The sequence below is a fragment of the Eptatretus burgeri genome, chromosome 2 (assembly GCF_056783735.1).
Source record: "Eptatretus burgeri isolate ZD-2024b chromosome 2, Ebu_testis_v1, whole genome shotgun sequence".
Classification (NCBI taxonomy): Eukaryota; Metazoa; Chordata; class Myxini; order Myxiniformes; family Myxinidae; genus Eptatretus; species Eptatretus burgeri.
In genome coordinates this window covers 120,580,280-120,602,461 of record NC_140962.1, presented here as the reverse complement: position 1 = coordinate 120,602,461, position 22,182 = coordinate 120,580,280, and the positions used below count along the sequence as shown (strand labels likewise).

General features: G+C 43.1%; 1 protein-coding gene across 10 annotated transcripts in view; it reads right to left on the bottom strand.

The window, feature by feature from the left end:
- CPLANE1 (ciliogenesis and planar polarity effector complex subunit 1) overlaps positions 1–22,182 on the bottom strand; it is a 286,624-nt gene that overhangs the window by 256,786 nt on the left and 7,656 nt on the right. For 9 of the 10 annotated variants that reach the window (XR_015055411.1, XM_085871012.1, XM_085871011.1 and 6 more), the window contains exons 4-14: positions 22,008–22,133; positions 18,636–18,862; positions 18,326–18,432; positions 16,028–16,184; positions 14,249–14,352; positions 12,352–12,534; positions 11,964–12,189; positions 4,479–4,601; positions 3,991–4,226; positions 3,237–3,815; positions 1,520–1,695 (exon numbers count right to left, since the gene is read on the bottom strand). Coding sequence is in view for 9 of the 10 variants with exons in the window: in XM_085871012.1 (XP_085727138.1) it covers positions 1,520–1,695; positions 3,237–3,815; positions 3,991–4,226; positions 4,479–4,601; positions 11,964–12,189; positions 12,352–12,534; positions 14,249–14,352; positions 16,028–16,184; positions 18,326–18,432; positions 18,636–18,862; positions 22,008–22,133 (2,244 nt within the window). In the remaining variant the exon portion in view is untranslated. The remainder of the gene's footprint in view (positions 1–1,519; positions 1,696–3,236; positions 3,816–3,990; positions 4,227–4,478; positions 4,602–11,963; positions 12,190–12,351; positions 12,535–14,248; positions 14,353–16,027; positions 16,185–18,325; positions 18,433–18,635; positions 18,863–22,007; positions 22,134–22,182) is intronic. The other variant, XM_085871009.1, reaches the window with a different exon arrangement.

Below are 22,182 nucleotides of genomic sequence, written 5' to 3'. Positions count from 1 at the left end.
TACCACTTCACAGATTCCTCGCACATAGGCCGCATTGTCCGCCCTCAACGCAAGTACAGTTTTATGTCTCAGCTCCCTGAACAGCTCAGCTCTGCCATGAAACCTGGCCTTGTGACTGGTCAATTGTATTCAGTGTCCTTTGGGAGACAAAGTTCCACTTCGCCTGATGGTGGGTTCTAAGACGTCCGCCAGCAACGTTAAGCATAGTAGTCTTGAAGGCACTCCAAAACTCTTCAGGATTCCCCACAGCACTGAGACCTCCCCAAATCCCTACTCAGCCTGTTCATAAACTCCTCAGCTACCCTCTTATCCCTAAGCTTATCAACATCGACGAAGCTGGGATGGTACCATTCCCCTGGAGATAAGCTGCAACTTCAGAGATGCTACAAGAAGCCTGTGGTCAGTGTTGAGGAACTGCACACTCCAGTAGACCCTGCAGTTCTGGATCAGCCTCTAACGACCATCAATGAGCACATGGTCAATCTCCTTTGCTACACCACCAGCGTTGGAATACCAAGTCCAGCGATGAGCCTGTGGGCGCTGAAACCATGAACCAGCCACCCTAAGTCCATGACTTCTTGCAAAGTCAAGGAACTTAGTATTATTCTAGTTCACAGCTCCAGACCCATGGGGACCGACACATGTTTCATAGCCATCCCTATCAGTGCCAGTCAATGCATTGAAATCCCCCCCTCAAAGACTTGAAGAGTATCTTTTCTGGAGCACTGATCAACCACGGACTCGAGCACAGCATAGAATACCTCCTTCACAGTGAGATCACTCGCCTCAGTCGGAGCATATAGAGACCAGGGAAATGACACCCAAGGAGTGACGAATCCTCAGTCTCATAATACACATTGACCGGTGTTACCTCAATTATCATGGGAGCCAGCTTATTGGACATAGTTACAGCAACTCCTTGGGCATGGTAACCATCAGAGCGATCAGACCAACAGTCGGTGTAACCTCCGCTATGACCTCACCACTATCCGGTCTCTGAACCTCAGTGCTGCAATACCGATGTTCAAGCGCTGGAGCTCAGATGAGAGCATTGACAAGTGTTCGACATGTGTAAATATGACATCATAACTAAGCCACCGATGATGTTATCCAAAAAAAAAAACATTTTAATCACACTCGTTTCATGTGGAGAGTACTTCACATGCACCAAGCTTTATTTTTTTTTCCTTGGAGTGATTTTGGAGATACAGGTCCAAATTTTTTCCTCCTTTCCAACATGGCTGCCGCACTACGTGATCTATGATGTCATAATTATCATTAAAACCTTCTGCATAAGTAGTCAAACACATGGTGAAAATTTTGTGTCAATTGAATAAGCAGTTGCAGAGAAAACAGAGAAAATTAGCAGGGACATCCGTCCGTACGTTCGGACGGACAAACCAAAAACAATGACACCGGCGACTTTGTTAGCCGAGGCATAAAAAGGGAGGCATTGGGGTTGGGGATGCGCATTCGACAAAGAGAATCACCTTGTGATAACCATCATGTGAAAGCGTACCTTTATAACGCTTTAAGGGACGAGGTGGCCCGATTCTCCTGCCTGCATTTTGCAATCTGTTTTGCACAGCAGCTTGAATTGCATGCGCTACATTCCATCGACAACGATCCTTACAGTGTGGGCTCCTCATAAACCAAGCTGTCTCTTGGGAAAGCAGGAGCCAGCAAGCCAACAACCTTCGTTGGAGCAAAACAATAACAGAAACAATGAGAATGAGAATTACAAAAGTATAAATGGTTCATCACAGTTAGACCATGGTCTATTATCGAAGCGAGATTGTGCGGGAGAGGGGTGGGACAAAAGGCGGGAGGAGAGTGGGAGGGGTCATATTGGACCTTCAACTGCATGCTTTCAAATGAACAGAGTGTCAAAGCACAACGCTATATCGACACATCTGTCCTGGATGTTCTGTGTCAATAAAACATTTATAAATCACCCATCCACAAAAACAGGTTGTACTTGGGAATATCCATATAACAATAAATTGTACCTGAAAATTTACCCAATCACATACTAAAATACGCAATTTGGTGTCTGTCTGTCTGACTGCAATAGATTCAGTTGTTATTTATCCATGCTATCTCAACCAAACGTGACAGGACTCGGTCACACGATGGAGGTTGTAACGACTTCATTCCCACCCCCACCCCCCCGGCATCCTGTTCAAGTGTATATCCATGTTAACATAGCTTATCGTGGCGTTTTTTTTTTTTCAAGGGCACTTCTCGTAATAAAAGTAATAGCAACACTAATGATAATAGCATGATACTAATGTTATTACCAAAAAAAATATTAATAATATTCCCCATCCAAAAAGGGTTTTTCCTCCTTGGACAAATGCTATGTTAACGTGTATAAATAGCTTATCGTGGCGTATTGAACCTAGATCTACTGCAATATATTACACCTCAGAGAGGATAATAACATGACCGACCCTTCCTGCTGCTCCTGTAGGGAAGGGGTGTAGTAGTTATACAAATTGGCCTATCTTGCAATGACACCAAAGTACGAGGCCTGTTGCTCTCAAATTTGAGACAGGTCAGTGGCCTGTTCATTTTAACCGCCTTTCCTCTGATCTACCTCCCTCAGCTGCTTGAAGCATTGGAGGAAAGTGCAAGCGGTGTACCACCATTTCATGTCATTTCACATCCTTACTTGATATATTTTCTAACCTAAAGAACCATACCAAACGTGACCCTCTTACTTGCTGGTGACTGTCATTCCTCTCATTCTCTCTCTCAACTTTCCGTTTGTGTTGTGTCAAACTGTTGTGCTACTGCCATTGTCGGTTCGTTGCTTTTTTACTCTGTCACCTCGATCTTCCATGAATTTCGATTTTGGATCCAATTTTTTTTTTTTAACTTGCATTTTATAGAAAATACTTAAAAAATTTTTTTTAAAGAACTGCTAATAATTATTAGTTCGGCCTAGTGATGTGTTCTAGCAAGATCATCAAATACGGATAATGTAAGTTTTTGAAACATTTCAACTTGCGATTCATTTTACCAATGCTGATATTCATGCATTTGCGCTATCACCTGCTGGTGAATTATTTCCAAAATAATAGTGAAGGATACATATAACTGCGAATGATGGATGCAAAGAAAAGAAAAAAAAAGAAGATATAAATCAGAAAGGCAGGTCTGACAGCATCTGCAAGTCACATTTTGTTCTTGCTCGAAGAACAACTCTCAACACGCACACAAATGCAGAATACCTGCATGAAGTATCATTTTGCTTGCTTTCCGTTGGATCAGGAGGCATTTGAAAAAATTCCTGAACATTGAAATCCTCATCCACATCATGGTGCACAAGAGGTACAATGAAGCGGTCAAGACCATCCGACGTAAGCATCATCCAGAATCCTCTGCCATCTCTCTCAGTTTGCGGAACTAATGCCCATTGGCAAAGAAGCCGATGGGAAGAAGAGTCATTCATCTCACGTTCCACAAAACTAAGCAAGCCAAATGAGGCGAGCAATGATTGGGTATCAAACCCATACTTTTCTTTTTGTTGTGGCTTAGATAGCAAGGTCACAACACAGGAGAGAGTGAGGTAGCAGATAGCTGGAAGAGCCTCAATGGACATGAGTGCCCACCGGAGAGCTAAGAAGCTGCGTCGAAAGAGCAACAGGGAACGATGGGCTCGATGTTTCTTGGTGGGCTTGGGGTGATGTTTTTTAAAAGAAGCCCACTGCACAAAAGAAGATGAAAGCAAAGGGTTTTGTGCAAGAGAGAACAACCGTGCAAGGCAGCGTGCCGTGAAATCCAAGTAAGATTTCCTGTCTGGGACATTTCTGCAAAAAATAAAAAATAAATACCATGAGAGCAGAGCTGAGATAAAGTCAGTAACAAATGAATTGACAAATGTTACAAATGGAAGGAAAGTAGTTTTAGAAAAGCAATAGAAAGACCAAGGCAGTAATGCAAAGCAGAAGAATTATAGAGAATACTGCAGTGCAAGAGTTATACCTCAAGGACAACAACATGTTCCAGGCCATCAACAGGTTAGTCTCGGCACGAGCCAAGAGTCCAACCAGTGTGTTGTAGCCCAACCCAGTGTGATGTTGTCCAAACAGAGCGTCGTGCATCGTAGCAAACTCTAGACGACCACTCTGCAGACTCACAAAAGGTTGCAGCTCTGATTCAGGTTGAGCTGGAAAATCCCTTTCATCATCTGAAAGTTCCTCACCATCTGTAACATCTCCCTGATCAAGTTCAGCAAGTTAGGGAATAGAAGTAAAGAATAAAACACAAAGGAGAAAAAAAGAACGAAATATTTTATACAGATAACACATTTTCAGCCAACAAAATAATAAATAGCATAAAGGTGAAAAAAAAAATTGAAAAAGGCAATTCTATAAACAAGTTTAAAAACAGAGTAATTAAAAAGAAAGAACCAATTTATCTGAGTTAAAAATGGAAAAAAAGACTGGTGAGGAAGACAGTAAACTCCTCACATCAACAAGCGCGTCCTCAAATGACTGCTGGAGACAGAAAGGAAGGACTGTCGGTGTGGAGCTTTTCACATCGAAAAGAGAGTTATTTGGCAATTCATGTTGCACCTCAACACCCAATTGTGACTGCAAGAAAGGAATAAAAATACTTTTCAAAGCAATAATATTAAAGAGTCATCATATGGTACTACTTTTCAAGCATAGGTTGCAGGCCCAATATTTCAAAAGGTCATGACAGTCTCCCTGGATAAATATTGGACATTCAACAATCTAATGTCCTGCTCTGCTTGCCAAGCTCGCTACCCGAGGTAAAGATGGTTGCCTTCATAACTGACTTCCTCCACGAAGGCAGTTAGAGTTGGTCTCAATGGAACCCTATCCTTTCTTCTCTCAGTAGTGACTGAAATGTCCCAAGACAGTGTCACTATCCATCAACCCTGCTTTCATACCTGGCTTTTCAACTTCCTCCATTTGTCCAGTCAATGTGTTGCTATGAAAGGAACTCACTCCTCTCCTCTAACAGTGGAAGGTCAAGTGCCCAAAAGCAGTTTCTTGGGTCGAGTCTTGTTCTTCACCAAGATAAACAAACTCTCAGATATTCAAGAAAGAACTCTTCCTTTTTTCAGATGTCACATTATATTGTACAGTACTACATCCAAATGATCGGCAGCAATAAGTTGCATCACTTTGCTGATCTGGAAATGATTTGATGTGATAAATGGAACATCTTTCAATCCTGCAAATCTCACAGGCTCCCCCAGTCACTCAAAAAGGATCGTCAAACAAACCCATCGATGTGTATCCACATCGAAACTATGTAGTTGCTAATTCCAGCAAAATACTAGCGGTCTGCATTGGCGGCACAAGAGAATTATAAAAAAACAAAAAAGGACCACTGTCCTGTTGCTTATCTGGGCCCTGGCCTAATGTTATAACCCAAATGTGGAAGCATTTTGACTGGTGGGATTGGAGAGGAATATTTTTGAAGGAATTGATGCAATTTTCTAAAAAATGTATGAAGCCCACCATTTTGACACACTTCCGGTCACGTGATCAGTGTGGCCTTCACATTTTTATATCAGCAGGACCCGATCCTAATGTTGTACCTCAGATTTGGCTGCATTCTGAATGGTGGGTCTGGAGAAGAAGATTTTTGAAGGAATTTACACAAACACAATTTTTACCGACTTAAAGTCAGATGACCTCTGGCCACCAGAAAACACTTCATTCCACAATACCCACAAATGCAAAGAAAACTGAAAACCCACTCTGTGGAAGCACCTCCTGTACTGCTGCCCTTCGCAGGGCAGCCCACCGGACGACGGGATTAGGGCAAAGCCTTCATGACCCCCAATCTTTGATGATAGGAGGGAAACCACAGGGTAACATTCCCGGGTCAGATTGCGGAGGTGTGTGGCAGAGTGGTGCTGAGGTGTCGTCCATCAGACGGCGGTCTCCTTGGGTTAACCTGAAGCGGTCTGTTCGGGTGGGTGCCTGGAATGTCTGTCCTATCCCAAAGAGAGGATGATCACCTGTCTCTGTTATCATCTGAGCTCAAGCGTTTGGACATCGGTATTGCAGCACTCTCTGTGGTTCGGAGATAGGATAGTGGCGAGATCATGGCAGGTGGTTACAACTACTATTGGTCTGATCGCTCTGATGGTTACCATGCTGAAGGAGTTGCTGTAGCTGTGTCCAATAGGCTGACTCCAATGATAATTGAGGAAACACCGGTCAACGAGCGTATGAGACAAAGGATTCGTCACTCCTTGGGTGCCATTTCACTGGTCTCTGTATACAGTCGTGGACAAAAATATTGGCACCCTTGGCACCATTTTTTTCAAATAATGCACCATTTCCTCCAGAAAATTGTTGATAATAAAAAATCTTTTGGTGTCCACAAAGGTATTTCTTTGGTTTGCAGTGAAACAAAACAAAACAAAAAAGCTGAAAAAATACTAAATCTTAGCTTATTACACACAGAAATCCTAAGATGGCCCAGACAATATTATTGGCACCTTTTAGAAGTTGTTAGAAATAATTTAATTTCAAGCAGGTGATTGTCCTATATTTTGGAAATAAACTCACCTGTGGTGAATTGCAGGTGCCTGCAATATAAAAATCACTCATTCAACCAGTTTGAAAAGAGAAAAGGAGTCATTCTACTGTTTTGTGTCACTGTGTATACCGCAATGAGCATGGAGAAAAGAAAGAAAACCAGAGAATTGTCTGAGGAGGTCAGACACAAGATTGTAGCCAAGCATGGACAATCTCAAGACTACACATCCATCTCTAGAGACCTTGATGTTCCTGTGTCCACCGTACGAAATGTTATCAGGAAGTTTAAGGCCCATGGCACTGTAGCAAACCTACCTAGATGAGGCCACAAGAGAGAATCTGATCGAAGATTGCAGCGAAGGATTGTTCGAATAGTGGAGAAAGAACCTCGATCAACTGCCAAACAGATTCAAGCTGACCTTCAGACACAAGGTACGACACTATGGCAGCACAATCCGTCGCCAACTCAATGAAACGGGGGGGGGGGGTCGATGGTAGGAGCCCAGGAGGACCCCACTGCTGAGAGCGAGACATAAGAAAGCCCAATTGTAGTTTGCCAAAACACCTGAACAAGCCAAAATCCTTCTGGGAGGATTTCCTGTGGACAGATGAGACCAAATTAGAGCTTTTTGGTGAAGCCTATCTTCTCTGTTTACAGAAAACAAAATTAAGCCTTCATAGAAAAGAACACCTTCCCTACAGTCAAACATGCAGGAGGTTCAGTGATGTTTTGGGGTTGCTGTGCAACTTCTGGAACTGGGTGCATGACATCATGAAATTAGGAGATTACCCAGGCATTTTGGAGCACAATGTTCAATACAGTGTCAGAAAGCTGCGTCTCCGTAGAAGGTCATGGGTCTTGCTGCAGAACAACGACCCCAAACACATCAGAAACCACCCAGGAATGGTTCAAGACAAAATGCTGGACTGTTCTGAAGTGGCCAGAAATGAGTCCAGATCTAAATCCCATTGAACACCTGTGAGGATATCTGAAAACAGCAGTTGGGAGAAGGCACCCTTCAATCTGGGAGAACTGGAGTGGTTTGCACAAGAAGAATGGGTCAAACTGCCAAAAGAGAGATGTAGGAGGCTCATTCAGGGCAATCGGAAGTGCTTGACTGGAGTAATTTTATCCAAAGGCTGTGCCACCACATATCAAGTCTCAGGTGTCAATAATTTTGTCAATGCCATTTATATTTATTTTTTGATTTAAAAGGTTATATTAAGTTCTGAACCAAAAACAAAGGATCTGTAATATTAACAGTGAAATAAAGAATTGTGCAGACCAAGTACTTTCATCAATTTCAACTTATTTTTCAAGAAAATTGTGAGTTATTTGAAAAAAGTGCAAGGGTAGCAATAATTTTGGCCACGACTGAATACTCCGACTGAGACAAGTGATCTCACCATGAAGGAATGGAATTCTATGCCACGCTCGAGTCTGTGGTTGATCAGTGCCCCAGGCGAAATATTCTTCTCATCTTGGGGGATTTCAATGCATCGACTGGAAATTATAGGGATGGTTATGAGACATGTGTTGGTGTCCATGGGTCTGGAACTGTGAACCAAAATAGCACCAAGTTCCTTGACTTTGCATGAAGACATGGACTTAGGGGGGCTGGTTCATGGTTTCAGCACCCACAGGCTCATCGCTGGACTTAGTATTCAAACCCTGCTGGTGTGGAAAAGGAGATAGACCATGTGCTTGTTGATAGTCGCTGGAGGATGATCCAGAACTGCAGAGTTTTTGAGAGTGCTCAGTTCCTCAATACCGACCACAGGCTTGTTGTAGGAACTCTGAAGTTTCAGCTTAAATGTGGAAGAATGGTACCATCCCAGCTGAGAATGGATGTTGGCAAGCTCAAGGAAGACAGGGTAGCTGAGGAGATTCCGGACAGGCCGAGTTGGGATTTAGGGGTTCTGGGTGCTTTGGGGAATCCTGAAGAGTTATGGAGTGCCTTCACGATGCCCATTCTTGATGTTGCCGGTGGATGTCTTGGAACTCACCGTAGGGCGAAGAAGAATTTTGTCTCTCAAGGGACACTGGATACCATTGACCAGAGTCACAGGGCCAGGCTTAATGGGAGAGATGAGCTGTTTGGGGAGTTGAGGCATAAAAACTGTATGTGCGCTGAGAGTGGATGAGGAGGCCAATGTGTGAGGAATCTGTGAGGGGATAGACTATAGAGCATCACCTGTGGTCAAGTAATTATCATCCTGTTAACAGGCGAACTCGTGCATTGCGTTCCTCCATGTCGTCCCTTGATGCACTGCAGTGAGAGCGGAGGGTGGTGGGCTCTTGACAGAGGGGTCTGAAGTGAAGGCCCGCTGGGCCGGTTAATTTGAGCGGCTATACCAGGCTGATCCACAGACTGTTGAGTTGGAAGTCAGGGGCATTACTATCCCTATTGCTGACCCTCCAATCAACTGTGATCCACCTTCCTTTGTGGAAACACAGGCTGTGGTGAACCGATTGAAATGGGGTAAAGCTGCTGGGATCTGTGCCATCCATAATGAACTTCTCAAGGCTGGAGCAAATGCTGTACTCATGTCATTGCATGTGGTTCTGTGCTCTGCCTGAAACACAGGCATCATCCAAACTGACTGGAAGAGGGGCCTTGTTTTCCCTCTCTGGAAAGTGAAGCGTGATTGCCAGGACTGCAACAACTACCGAGGGGTGACGCTGCTCTCAGTGCCGGGCAAGGTCTTTGCGCGGATAATTATTGATGGGTTTCGCCACCATCTCCTTGAGCAGTGGCACCCAGAGTAGTCAGGCTTTACACCAAAGAGGTCAGCAATTGACCGTATCCCTGGCTCTTCGGGTCCTCACCGAATGCAGACAAGAGTTCCGGCAGGGGCTGTTTGCAACCTATGTTTTCTCTCTGCAAAACCTTCAATTCAATGAACCAGGATGCCCTCTGGAGGATTCTTGATTTTTTTGGGGGTGCCACCAAAACAGATCAATGTGATGTCTGAACTGGACCCTGGAACTGAGAGTGCTGTGAGATGTGGTGATACCATCTCAGATGTTTTTTTCCATGTGTTACTTGAGTTCATCAGGGGTGTGTACTGGCCCCCATACTTTTCAGCGTTTGTATGGAATGGATTCTGGTGAGGATGTAGGAGAGATTATTCTGCTGTGCATCGTTTGGAAATGTCAAGAACTCTAACCTTGATTTTGCAGATGATGCAGTCATCATTGCGGAGACTCCAGATATACTTTTGGGGGCACTCGAGTTGCTGAATGAGTAGTCGGAGCAGCCGCGATTACGGGTTTCCTGTGTGAAAAATAAGATCCAGGCTTTCAATGGCATCTTGAATGCTATCTTGTCTGTACCTGTTTGTGATGAGGATGTTGAGATCACAGGGAGATTCACTTACCCAGGCAGTGATATCCATGTCTCTGCTGGCTGTGACCCACAGGTCAATGGACGTCTGGTTCGGGCCTGGGGAGTCATTATTCACTGGATCATGGGGTGTGGTGCTGCCGGTACCTGTGTGGGAGGACGAAAGTCCAAGTCTTGAGGTCTTTGTTGCTTCCAGTCTTGCTCTATGGATGTGAGACTTGGACTCTGACCAAGGATCCGAGACGGAGACAATTCCTTTGGTAGCAGGTCTCTTCTGAGAAGCTCTGGCTATCGCTGGTCAGACTTTGTGTCCAACGAGTGGTGGCTGAGAGAGACTCAAATGAGATTTGTTACCTGCATCGTCCGAGAGCATCAGCTGCAGCTGTATGGACATGTGGCTCGTTTTCATGATGCTGATCCTGCTCACCAGATTCTCTTGGCTTAGGAGGAGGCTAATGGGCCAACCTCGTGCCTCGTGATTGCATCAGGCTGATCGACGTCTCAAGGAGATGGGGATGCACCAGGTATCTGCCTGGGGAATGGCCAGACGGAGGCCCATGGAGTACCTGCAGAAAGTGGACGCAGCGACGCATTGCTCCGGCACATGCTCCCATACCTGAACAGACCTGACCGGAACGAGCTTTGCAATCCCCATTACCAGTCAGAAGCAGAAGTTTGTCTCCCATTTCAACTTCTCCAACTTCTCCAACCAAACCGCTGGGCCATGCCGGCTGAAATTTCACAGCAGATGGATGGACGGACAGACAGACAGCATTCGATACACTTTAATTCCTTTCCCCATCCCTCGAAACCCTCTCTTCCCCCGCACATTTCCACAATGCAACCATGCACATGTGACAACATCCACGCATTACATTTCTTTACAAAACACACATTCAAAGCCATTTTAGCACTAAACCTGCATTGGGTGCGTGAATCACACTGCACCAGTTCTGCACTGCCAGTAAGGGAAAGCTGCTTGACTGCGTGGAGAGCTACAAGGCCACATTGAGAGTGGGTGGGGTTGCTCAGTTGACGGCATTGCAAACACACCAATAAGAACGTGATAAGCAAGGATCAGAGGGCACTGGAATGACCTTTGCTCCTGAACCCCATAAAAGGATGGTGCGTTCGCTGGATCATGGCCGCTTGCATCTGAGGAACAGAGGAAGCCTGCTTACAAGCTTGCCACAAGAGCTTGTCAGACTGCCTTACATCTGAGGAACGGAGAGCAGGATAGGCTTTGCCAGGATGAATCTTTACATGTTGACAGGCATAGAAGATCCTTGGGTGCAGCGGCCTTACACACTGACATACACTATCTTTCCGTTCTGTTTCTACCTTCTCATTTGTCTACTTGAGAAGCACAAAGAGCCATAAAGAGAGCAATGAACAATTACCCACTTGACCCATCTGAGCGAGGTACTGCCATGCATATCACACCTTTCCTCTAGGGCTTACACTGCACCTCTCACGACACATTACACCTCACTACCCCACCTCTCCCCACCACTTTCAGACCAACATAAGCCTGCAGATTCACAAATCTACAAGAAATATGTATGATACCGGTATGAATCACTTTTATTCCTTTTTCTAGGAACAAAAAAGTCCTCTTTATAATATTTAAAAAATAAAAATAAAACTTCTTGGTATTATCTCCTCTCTCTTCAACTTCTTGAAAATGAGAATACGACTGCTACACGAAATTCGACAGTTGATACCTCCGTCACTTTGTTCCGTATAAAGTTAATGTACAAACGTATTTAGATCTAGATCATAAAATAAAATGATCAATATGTTCATTTATTTTGAGTGTGAAAAACAAGGGTGCGGTTAATACATGGCTGCAGTTTATACAGCAGAAAATACGGAACTGTACATCGTAGTATCTTTTGGTTATGTCCATCCATGCACAAGTGTTGAAAATTTCAAAAGTATAATAGTCATCATTAAACTTCCACTAAGTTTTCGTTAATTTTTTTTTTAATGTCTGACCAACTCTGGTTTGGTTTGCATCCAGTCATTCAACACCAGCAAAGTAATGAAACTCATTCTTCCCATTCTATGTGAAAATACCAACCTCAAGATTCAAAAGACAGTCACAAGCCTCAGAGATAACATTAGAGACCAGACCACGAGGTTGGAGCTCAGGCCCCAGACGAAGTATGGTCAGGGAGAACCCATCAGAGGCTATTAAGAAAGGTTTTTGAGGATGCCAGGACACAGAGAAGCGTTGTTGCAAAGCTTCACAACCAATCCCCACAGATTCATATTCCAAACTACTTTCTTCAATGGCTCCATCACCACTGCAAGCACAAAAAAAAGAGCAAAGTCCTGTTATCAGGTTTGACTTTTGATGTTTTACTGCAGCAATGTTTTCCATAAGGAAAGGTGGTAGTGGAAGATTTGAAGAGCCAAATTTAAACAATCACAGATTATATTATTGCATTGTCAAAGATGAAGCTCACCTGAAGGTCACAAGCGGATGTAGTGGCAAGAACTCTGCAGGTCCAAACTCCACGGAACAGCCATGCGTAGTAAGTATGAGAGGCTCTCCAAGACGAGATAGCAAGAGAAGTGCACCACGGCGTAGCATGCATGCCAACAGCACACCATCACAACTCCACACCACATCACCAACCCAGTATGACCTACATATATCATTAATAAAACACCAAGTTGATGTACCTATGCTTTGTCAGGGTTTTCAGGAACATCCATAAATTTTGTTGATGTTCATTCACATCAAGACTGCTTTCAATTGCATGGTTATTGCAAAGATAAATGAATATTCATTCTCATGCCATGTGAAAAAGTAGAATTTTGCTCACTACAAAACACAACACATCCACATTAGCCATAATGTCACACCCATTAGAAACTCATTCTATGCTTATGCAATTCCAGCATACTTGCAGAGCAAAATTTTCATGATGACAAAGTTAATGCATGTATAATACAATTGCTGAATTTTGAAGCCAAACAATGGAAGCTGGAGAGGCCAATCCACATACATCATGCAGACAATGGCATGTGTTTTTCAAAATAAAATTTGTATCATGTTTCTATGTCAGGGGCTATATAACAGGTCGATTTCAGGAAATGTTACAAACACTACATAACATGAGGCATTTCTGTTACCTAAGTCACAACTGACCACATGTCTTGAAACTCAAAACTACTGGGAAAATCACAATGAAGCTTTTGAAAGCCTTCTCAAAGCAATATCCTATGCTCCTAACTCTTCTTCTTCTTCTTCTTCTTTCGGCTGCTCCCGTTAGGGGTCGCCACAGCGGATCATCCGTATGATCCGCATAGTGATTTGGCACATGTTTTACGCCGGATGCCCTTCCTGACGCAAACCTGGTCGCCTCTTACGACACGGATATGGTACACCTATTTTAACCGGGGTATACACTAACTATGCTTCTGATGGTCTTGTTCTTGCTGTCGCAATTAACCAGAGGAACCCACAGGTATCCACAAATCCTATGCTCCTAACTACCAGACTAAAAAAATAAAATAAAATTATATTAAATGCAATTGGAGTTTAGTTGGTGGAACACAGCCTCCTGAAGCCTCCTAAAGCCACATTTTATATAGTGGATGACAAACTCATCATTTGTCTGCATGCAATAAATTTTAAACATCGAGGATCACCAAGTACATTTCACTGGAATAGGTAATTGTGGGTCAGCAGAAAATTAACTTCTCTTCACTTGTGATTGGTTATATTTTTATGCCAATGAAATATGGGAAGATATTATGGAATAAGAGTGTATCGTTCTCACTTCCCACATGCCATCAATGTTGTCTCACGAGACTCGAGAAAACAGCAGTAGGCAGGATAACCTCGAGGTATGCACATTCATCCCTGAGCTGTTTAGTCTGGGTTTGAAGCGTGAACAAGCAATAAACTGTCATCCTGTTCTTTCACAAGAAGGGTGAGGTATCAGTGTGTGTGTGCCCTCCCTTGGATGGACGTTAAACTGGGCGTCCTGTCTGCCAGCATGAGTTGGTGGGCGTTAAAGATCAAATGGTGTCCTTCTGGAGGAGTAAACGAGCTATCGCTGGCACCCTGGCCAAATTCCAAATTCTCAAACTGACTGGGGGCATTGCATCAGCAGCACAACTGCATTGCCACCCAAAGATGTACCCACAGCCATGTGCTGCATAAAAAGCAAGAGGAAGAGGAAGCATAAACAGTATATCCTTGAGAATGAAACTGCTGCAACAATGTTACTTTCGTACTAATTTCTAGTATTAGTACTGTTGCACCAAAATTTGGCCTGCAACAACATGATATGACAGGAATGATCCAAGGCCTCCAACACCCCATTTCCAGGTTAGGACAAGGAAACTCACGTGATGAACTTTGATGGAGGTGATAATAGCTTGCATCCACAACCACGGAGATGACTGCTTACTGCTACTCCACGCAGTAAAGACACAAACAACAGCTGAGTTGCCTGGCAAACATATGTCAAGGGGAAAAAATGGCCGTCATGTTTAACATTTGTCTAAAATGTCAATGAACAGTTTATAGAGTGGAAACAAAACTGAAAATGTATAAATCCGGACTTCACGAAAAACTGACGTTAAGCTTAAAGCATTGGTTAGGTCAAATGCAGTAGTTTACTACCAGTAACATCAATACAATATTCAAAAGCCGATTCAGTGCTGACCTACTGAATGAAATTAATTTCATCATGTACAAATAAGGACAAGCATAATCAAAATGTGAATATATACACATGGGAAGAGGTTAAGCACAGGCTGCGTTTTTGTGGATCAAATCAATAACTGAGAAAATTATTCAGAAAGTTTCGTTTATTTAAAAAAAAAAAAAAGAAACCAAAAACTGTACTGGTAAATTATGCAGGATCGTCAAATGACTTGAGACCAATTCAGAAGTTTTGTTGATTGTTAAATTATAAAATGAAGATATTTGCAATGGCACTGTTTATTTTAGAATGGAGCTGCTGGCAACATTTAAGCCATTGTCACACAAGAAATGTTGGCATTGAAATACCAGCATTTTCCAATGTGTAGCTCAAGGATATCCCAATCACATTCTTGACAAGGTCAAGATTGGTTTTAGCTTCCATTCAAATCAAAGCGATGCCAGCAAATTGGTGGAAAAATGCTGGCATTTTGCTGGAAGCTGGTGCGATGTGAATGGGGCCATTGTGTGAAGTAGGGCTTTATGACCAGTTAATAATGTATCCAAAGATATTACAATGAAATGAATATCTCGAAAGGTCAAATATTTGTAAGCACCGTACACACATATTATATATACATACATACACAGTATACACACACACATATATATATATATATATATATATATATATATATATATATATATATATATATATATATATATATATATATATACACATACACACACAGTATATACAGTACATATATATCATGATATTTCATAAAGTTGTGTACGGGTTATGACAAAACTTGGTTGATGAATTGGATAGGTGACGAGAACAAGCTGATTAGATTTTGGTTAAGGTCCAGCCCATCAGTGGGATACAAAACTAAAACTGTTCTGCCTGGGTATGAGCTCTACCAAGTGCCGTTCGAGTTCTGCTCTGTTATGCTATGTGCCTTTCAAAGACTGCAACCAAGCTGGAAGTTGAATTTTAACAAACAAACGCATGCAGATTTTTTTTGTTCATTTAGGACAAAGAAAAAAAGATAGTACAATTTGATTGGCCAATGTCAGCCATATTAGTTTCATGGAGCAAGTTCTTGTCAAACGGGTGCCCTACTCCATCGATGATGTTCTTGAAATTTTGAATTGATGATTTCAGCTCATATAGGATCTGCATTTTATTTTACTTTTTTAAAGAAAAAAAAAACCCCCCATAAATCCAAGATTGTCATCAAGCCTTTATTGGTGGACATAGACCAATCAGCTTTGTTGGAGGATATACACTCAATATCACAACTTGGAACAACCCTGAAAAACTAAGTTTATTGGGTTTATCAGTGCAGCAACATACAAAATCCAGCATAACAATCACAAGAGTAATCATAATTGTTTTTATTCCAGCAAGAATAGTCTTCCAGTGATACCGACGTGGAAGCCTTATAATTGAAGGTGATAATCCACTGGATTGATACCTGTGGGTTCCTCTGGTTAATTGCGACAGCAAGAACAAGACCATCAGGGGAAAGTCGAGTCACATATGACCCAATTGTAGTCATGGTTATGCAGGCCGGAGTGAGCTGACACAATGGTTGTCGAAGAGTGCTCCAATGTTTCCAGAAGCCCTTGTTGCTGAGGACCATATAATAATGTTGTTACTTCAATTTAAGGGCAAAAAAGGGTTTGTTAAGTTCATACATTAAGGTGAAGGGAAGAAAATTGGTAGAAAACGGGTACAACTATGCGCTCACAAAGAAACTTGGTAATGAACACAACCCTGACAATGTACAGCAGGGGCTTGCAATGGTATGGAAGATTTCATGGAATGATGTAAAATTCAACAGTAAAACATTCAACAGCATTCAACAGTAAGATTCAAAAAAATTTCAAGGTATTTATACATTTCTAACGGATGAGCGTGGTTTCCAGTTGCATCGGTACCAGAAACCACGATGGTTTTTAACACATTGGTACAGAAAAACGTACCCCCCCTCTCAAGATACTCATTTTAATGTCAATTGGTTATTTACCGCAGTTGTATTTTAAAAGAGCTGTCCGTTGGCCTTTAACAAAGCCGTGTCGGCTGCTGGAAATATGGAGAGTGCATATCTCCCGGTCATGTGGAGAGGAAAGCTGGCCTGTGGAGTATACGTGCTTGAAATTTTCCGGGATAACTTTTTCCACAAGTGTGGGGTATATCAGGGGGTAGCTTATTTGCGTGAAAATACGGTAAATCTGTTGCTGCATTTCCTTCCCTGACTCTTTTTCTGTTCCTTCATTCTGCCATTTGTTGCCCTGCTGCCTCATTTCATAATTTAAGACAAGACTGTTCAGCAATAAGCAAAAGGATTATCTTGCCAAAACAAAGTTTTTGCAAGATATGTTAGTCAGCTTGTATGTTTTTTTATTTTGTCTGTAATCACGTATAAAAAAATTCTGCAGAGCACAGTTATCATTGGAAATTTTTGTAACTTCGCATATCAGAGGCCTATAGAGGTCCCTTTCAGCGCATAAAATTTTGAAGGTCAAGGTCACTGTCACAAATCAGGGGAGTCGACGAAACCCTTATTTTTTGAGTAATTTTGATCGGATCGTCTTCAAACTTCATGGGAATATAGTTCATGGTCTGGCGCTCAGCTGATTAATTTTTGGTGGCGATTGGCCTTGACCTTCATGGTTAGCGCCTGAGGTCAAACATATTTGACCCCAAGGTCAAATTTTCAAGTTTTAGGAACCATATCATGTAGTACCTCAAATTGAACACCTCGATGAGTGCTTTCTAGATATGTCAAGCTTGAGACATTACGACGTCATTTGGTGATGTTGTGAAGCAAACATATTTTTCATGGTTCCTCTCTAGAACGATTCTCATCGGAATCTCTCGTCGGCAGATATTCCTCAAGGAGTCGCTCCTGGTGGATAGCAACTCTGTAAACCTCAGTGTGACCTTTTGGCAAGATACGGGTCACCCTTCGGGTGACATTGGTTTATTTTATTTTTTTTTAATGTTGTTCTCTCAAGGGTCAAAAGTCATGCACAGATTCAGACAGACACAGGAAAACACAAGACTTTGCTTGTGCAGCCTGAGACAAACACAGCAGTTGATCCTGGGGGAAGCAACTTCTCTGGGTGCCAGCAACACCATCAAGTGGCATCGTTCTTCTTTCTGCAATCAGCAGGGCTTCTTATTTTTATTTTTTTTAAGAGAAATCTAATCCTCCCTCCAACAACATGTATCCATGCTCTATCCTCTAAACGTTAAGTGTCAAGTTTTTAGTTCTTTTTAAAGAGCCGTTCGTTGACCTTTGAAAATTTTTTAATTATTTTGGTAAGATTTAGCTTGGGTCAGAATGGAATCATCAACCTCCCACACTCCAGGTGGATGCTCCAACCATAGCGTCACAAAACCACAGAGCCTGGACTATTTACCATTTGTAGTATTAACCAAGTCTAATCTAAGCAGCAAGTTTAACCTCAAGGTCATGATTAGATTATAACTATCTTCCAAGATTTTCACTTCCAATGAAAAGCATGCCATTTATACAAGTGCATTTGCCTGCAACTGATGAATCCCATAGATAAACAAATAACATTTGAGTGAAAAAAAATATATAAAAAATTGATGTGTGAACACCCTGCCATTAAAATCAACACCCTCACAAGACATGCCACATGAAAAGACCAACCAGAATGTAACATATGGTAATTTCCACACCTTTAAGCTTTCTAAAACAAATGAAAACATGCAAAGAATACTCCCAATACCACCTTACCTGGAATTGGATCGTGTCCCATTGCTCCACCTTAACAAGAGGCTTGTGATGGTTAATATTGATCCAACGTTAAATACAAATGAACAAAGACCACAGTCTCCAAGCACCTGCAGCACAGAATCACATTACAATCACTGTCAACAAAAAGGAACATCAGCAACATTAAATATAATGGTAAAAAAGCACCATTGTAATTAGATGTATTGTGATCAAAGAAAACAAAATTTTGTATCAGAATCCAGAACTTAGGTGTTCATCGGCACTGTGACTGAAAGAACGCCCGACTTTTCAGAGTTAGTAATGCAATTACCTCGTTCATAAAAAATACTGCGTCAGATGCAGTCTCAAAATTTTCCATGCCAGGTCGTGGATGCCCTCGGTCTGGTTCAAAGCGTGACCAACTTCCATGTGGGGACTGTGTGGTAATAGTCAAGAGTGGCTGACTGTCCTCCAGTTCCCACAGCAACAGATAGCCAAGCAAATTCCACAGCAAGACTCGCCGAGCGTCATCAGCGACACAAAGAATGAGTGTGGGATCTGTAAATGGAAACATTGGAAAATTAAATTTTGCAAACATTTTTAAACTGCAAAAGGATGTAGGGATGTCACACAAAAAGTATGCAAAGGTAAGGATACTCACAAGAAATGAAAATGTGAAACCATCCCCACATCTTTCTTTAAATAATGGATGTTGCGAGAAAAGACTGTGCGCGCGCGCGCGTGCGTGCGTGCGTGCGTCATATGACATAAATATATGTGTATAGAATATGTCACGTATAATACTGGCTACTATTAGATGTCTAATACAAAGGACACTGGATACCATTAACTGGAGTCGCAGGGCCAGGCTGAATGGCAGAGCTGAGCTGTTCAGGGAGCTGAGGCATAAAACTGGACGTGCACCAAGGGTGGACAAGGAGGCCTATGTGCGAGGAATCTGTGAGGGGGTAGAGCATCACCTGTGGTCAAGTGATTCTCGTCCTGCTTACAGGGGAATTCGCACATTGCGTTCATCCAAGCCCATCCCTCGGTGTACTGCAGTTTGAGCAGAGGGTGGTAGACTCTTGACAGAGAAGTCCGAAGTGAAGGCCCGCTGGGCCGGTTACTTTGAGCGGTTGTACCAGGCTGATCCGCCAGCTGTCGAGTTGGATGGTCAGGGGTGTTATAATCCTTGTTGCTGACCCTCCAATCAACTGTGGTCCACCTTCGCTTGTGGAAACACAGGCTGCGGTGAACCGGTTGAAATGGGGTAAAGCTCCAGGGATCTGTGGCATCCATGCTGAACTTCTCAAGGCTGGTGGAAATGCTGCACTCGTGTCGTTGCATGCAGTTCTGTGCTCTGCCTAGAACACAGGCATCATCCCAACTGACTGGAAGAGGGGCCTTTTGTCCCTCTCTGGAAAGGTAAGGGTGATCGCCAAGACTGCAACAACTACCGAGGGGTGACGCTGCTCTCAGTGCCGGGCAAGGTCGTTGCTCGGATAATTCTTGATAGGGTTCGCCACAATCTGCTTGAGCACCAGCGTCCAAAGCAGTCAGGCTTTACACCAAAGAGGTCAACGATTGACCGTATCCTTGCCCTTCGGATCCTCACCGAACGCAGACGAGGGTTTTGGCAGGGGCTGCTTACAGCCTATGTTGATCTGTGTAAAGCGTTTGATTCAGTGAATCGGGATGCCCTCTGGAGGATTTTTGGTCTTTGTGGGGTGCCACCAAAACTGATCGATCTGATGTCTGAACTATACTCTGGTACTGACAGTGCTGTGAGATGTGGTGGTACCATCTCGGACTTATTTCCAGTTGTTACTGGAGTTTGTCAGGGGTGTGTACTGGCCCCCTCACTTTTCAGCACTTGTATGGACTGGATTCTTGGGAGGATGTCGGAGAGATCAAGCTGTGGAGCATCGTTTGGAAATGTCAAGATCTCTGACCTTGATTTCGCAGATGATGCAGTCATCTTTGCGGAGACTTTAGATATCCTTTTGGGGGCCCTCGAGATGCTGAATGAGGAGTCGGAGCCACTGGGATTACGGGTTTCCTGGGTCAAAACTAAGTTCCAGGCTTTCAATGACATCTTGAATGCTGCTGTGCTGTCTGTGCCTGTTTGTGGTGAGGATGTTGAGGTCATGGAGAGATTCACTTACCTTGGCAGTGATATTCATGTCTCTGCTGGCTGTGAGTCAGAGGTCAATCGACGTCTGGGTCGGGCCTGGGGAGTCATGGATTCACTGGATAATTGGGTGTGGCACTGCCGGTACCTGTGCGGGAGCACGAAAGTCTGAGTTCAGGTCCTTGGTGCTTCCAGTCTTGCTCTATGGATGTGAGACTTGGACTCTGACCAAGGATATGAGACGGAGACTTAATTCTTTTGGTACCAGGTCTCTTCGGAGAATGCTTGGCTATCGCTGGTCGGACTTTGTGTCCAACGAGCGGTTGCCGAGACTCAAATGAGATTTGTTCCCTGCATAGTCCGTGAGCGTCCGCTGCGGCTGTTTGGACATGTGGCTCGCTTTCCTGCTCACCAGATTCTCTCAGCGAGGGAGTCTCGTGAGTGGAGGAGGCCGATGGGCCGACCACGTTCCTCGTGGTTGCAGCAGGTTGATCAGCATCTCAAGGAGATAGGGATGGGCCAAGCATCTGCCTGGGGGATGGCCAGACAGAGGCCCCTGGAGTACTGGCGGAAAGGACGCAGCGACGCGCTGCTCTGGCGCATGCTCCCATACCTGGCCTGACTTGACGTATAATACTTGTATGATCACATAATCAATACGTATGCATGTTTATAATATTATTGCGGTTCTCAAAACCGCATGCCTCCAAGGCAATGACATCCATCATACAGTGATCCCCAGACAGTTATTTCATTAATATATGTGCAGTTAGACCTTTCCCTCATGTCTAATGGGTCAAAGGAACATATCATCTGTGAATAGCGGGGTCTGACAGTATTTACATTTGCCATATGTTCAATTTGATATGTGCTTTAAAAAGTTCAGGTGGGTGATACAAGTTGACATATGACTGCAAGAGGTGCTCCCACCCCTAAAATGCTTTGAATAACTTTTGATGGAGCCAGTGATGAACAATATTTCTGAGCAGGCATGAAACCAAAGCATACATTTAAAATTATTAAAAATAGCATATTATGTTATTTGAAAGAGGTTTATTTATTCAGTGTAAAATATAAACTCATGAAAGAACGAGGTGATAGAGGATAGAAGGCAAGGACCGTTTGTGGGACAACATCGGCATGCAACAAAAAATGATCAATGAATAGGGGGATGAGAAAGGAGAGGGAAGGAAACCCAGTAGCCTGCAAGTAAGGAGGGTGGAAAAGACCTGCCAAGCTGGAGACGGTATATTGCCAACTTGAAGCCCTGGAGGGAAACGTGGAATTTAAATGACTCAGGAATACAGTTCTACAGGTAGGAAAATAAAATAACATGTGTTGAGCTGAGGAGGAAACCCAGATTTTGGGAGTTCACAAGGAGGGAGTTGACAGAAGAACATACAATATCCACGCAAGATCATGATTCATCAAAACATCTGTCCTTTTTTGATACTTCCAATAATAGTTTCAATGCTCAAAATACAAAATTATAAACATGGATTGATAGTGGCTTCAATTGCAAGAAAATAAATAAATAAATGTGACCAATGAGGAAAAAATTACAATACAAACCTCCAGAGCAATCCATGGAGATCAAATCTTGGACACAGCATTCAGCAGGGATACTCTTTAGGCAATCAGAGTCCTTATGCCAAAGAAAGAGTTCACCATCTGTTTGGAGACCAACAAGCCAGGAGCCTGCACATGAGGAAACACAGAACTGTTGGAAACTGATAAAGTGTGAGCA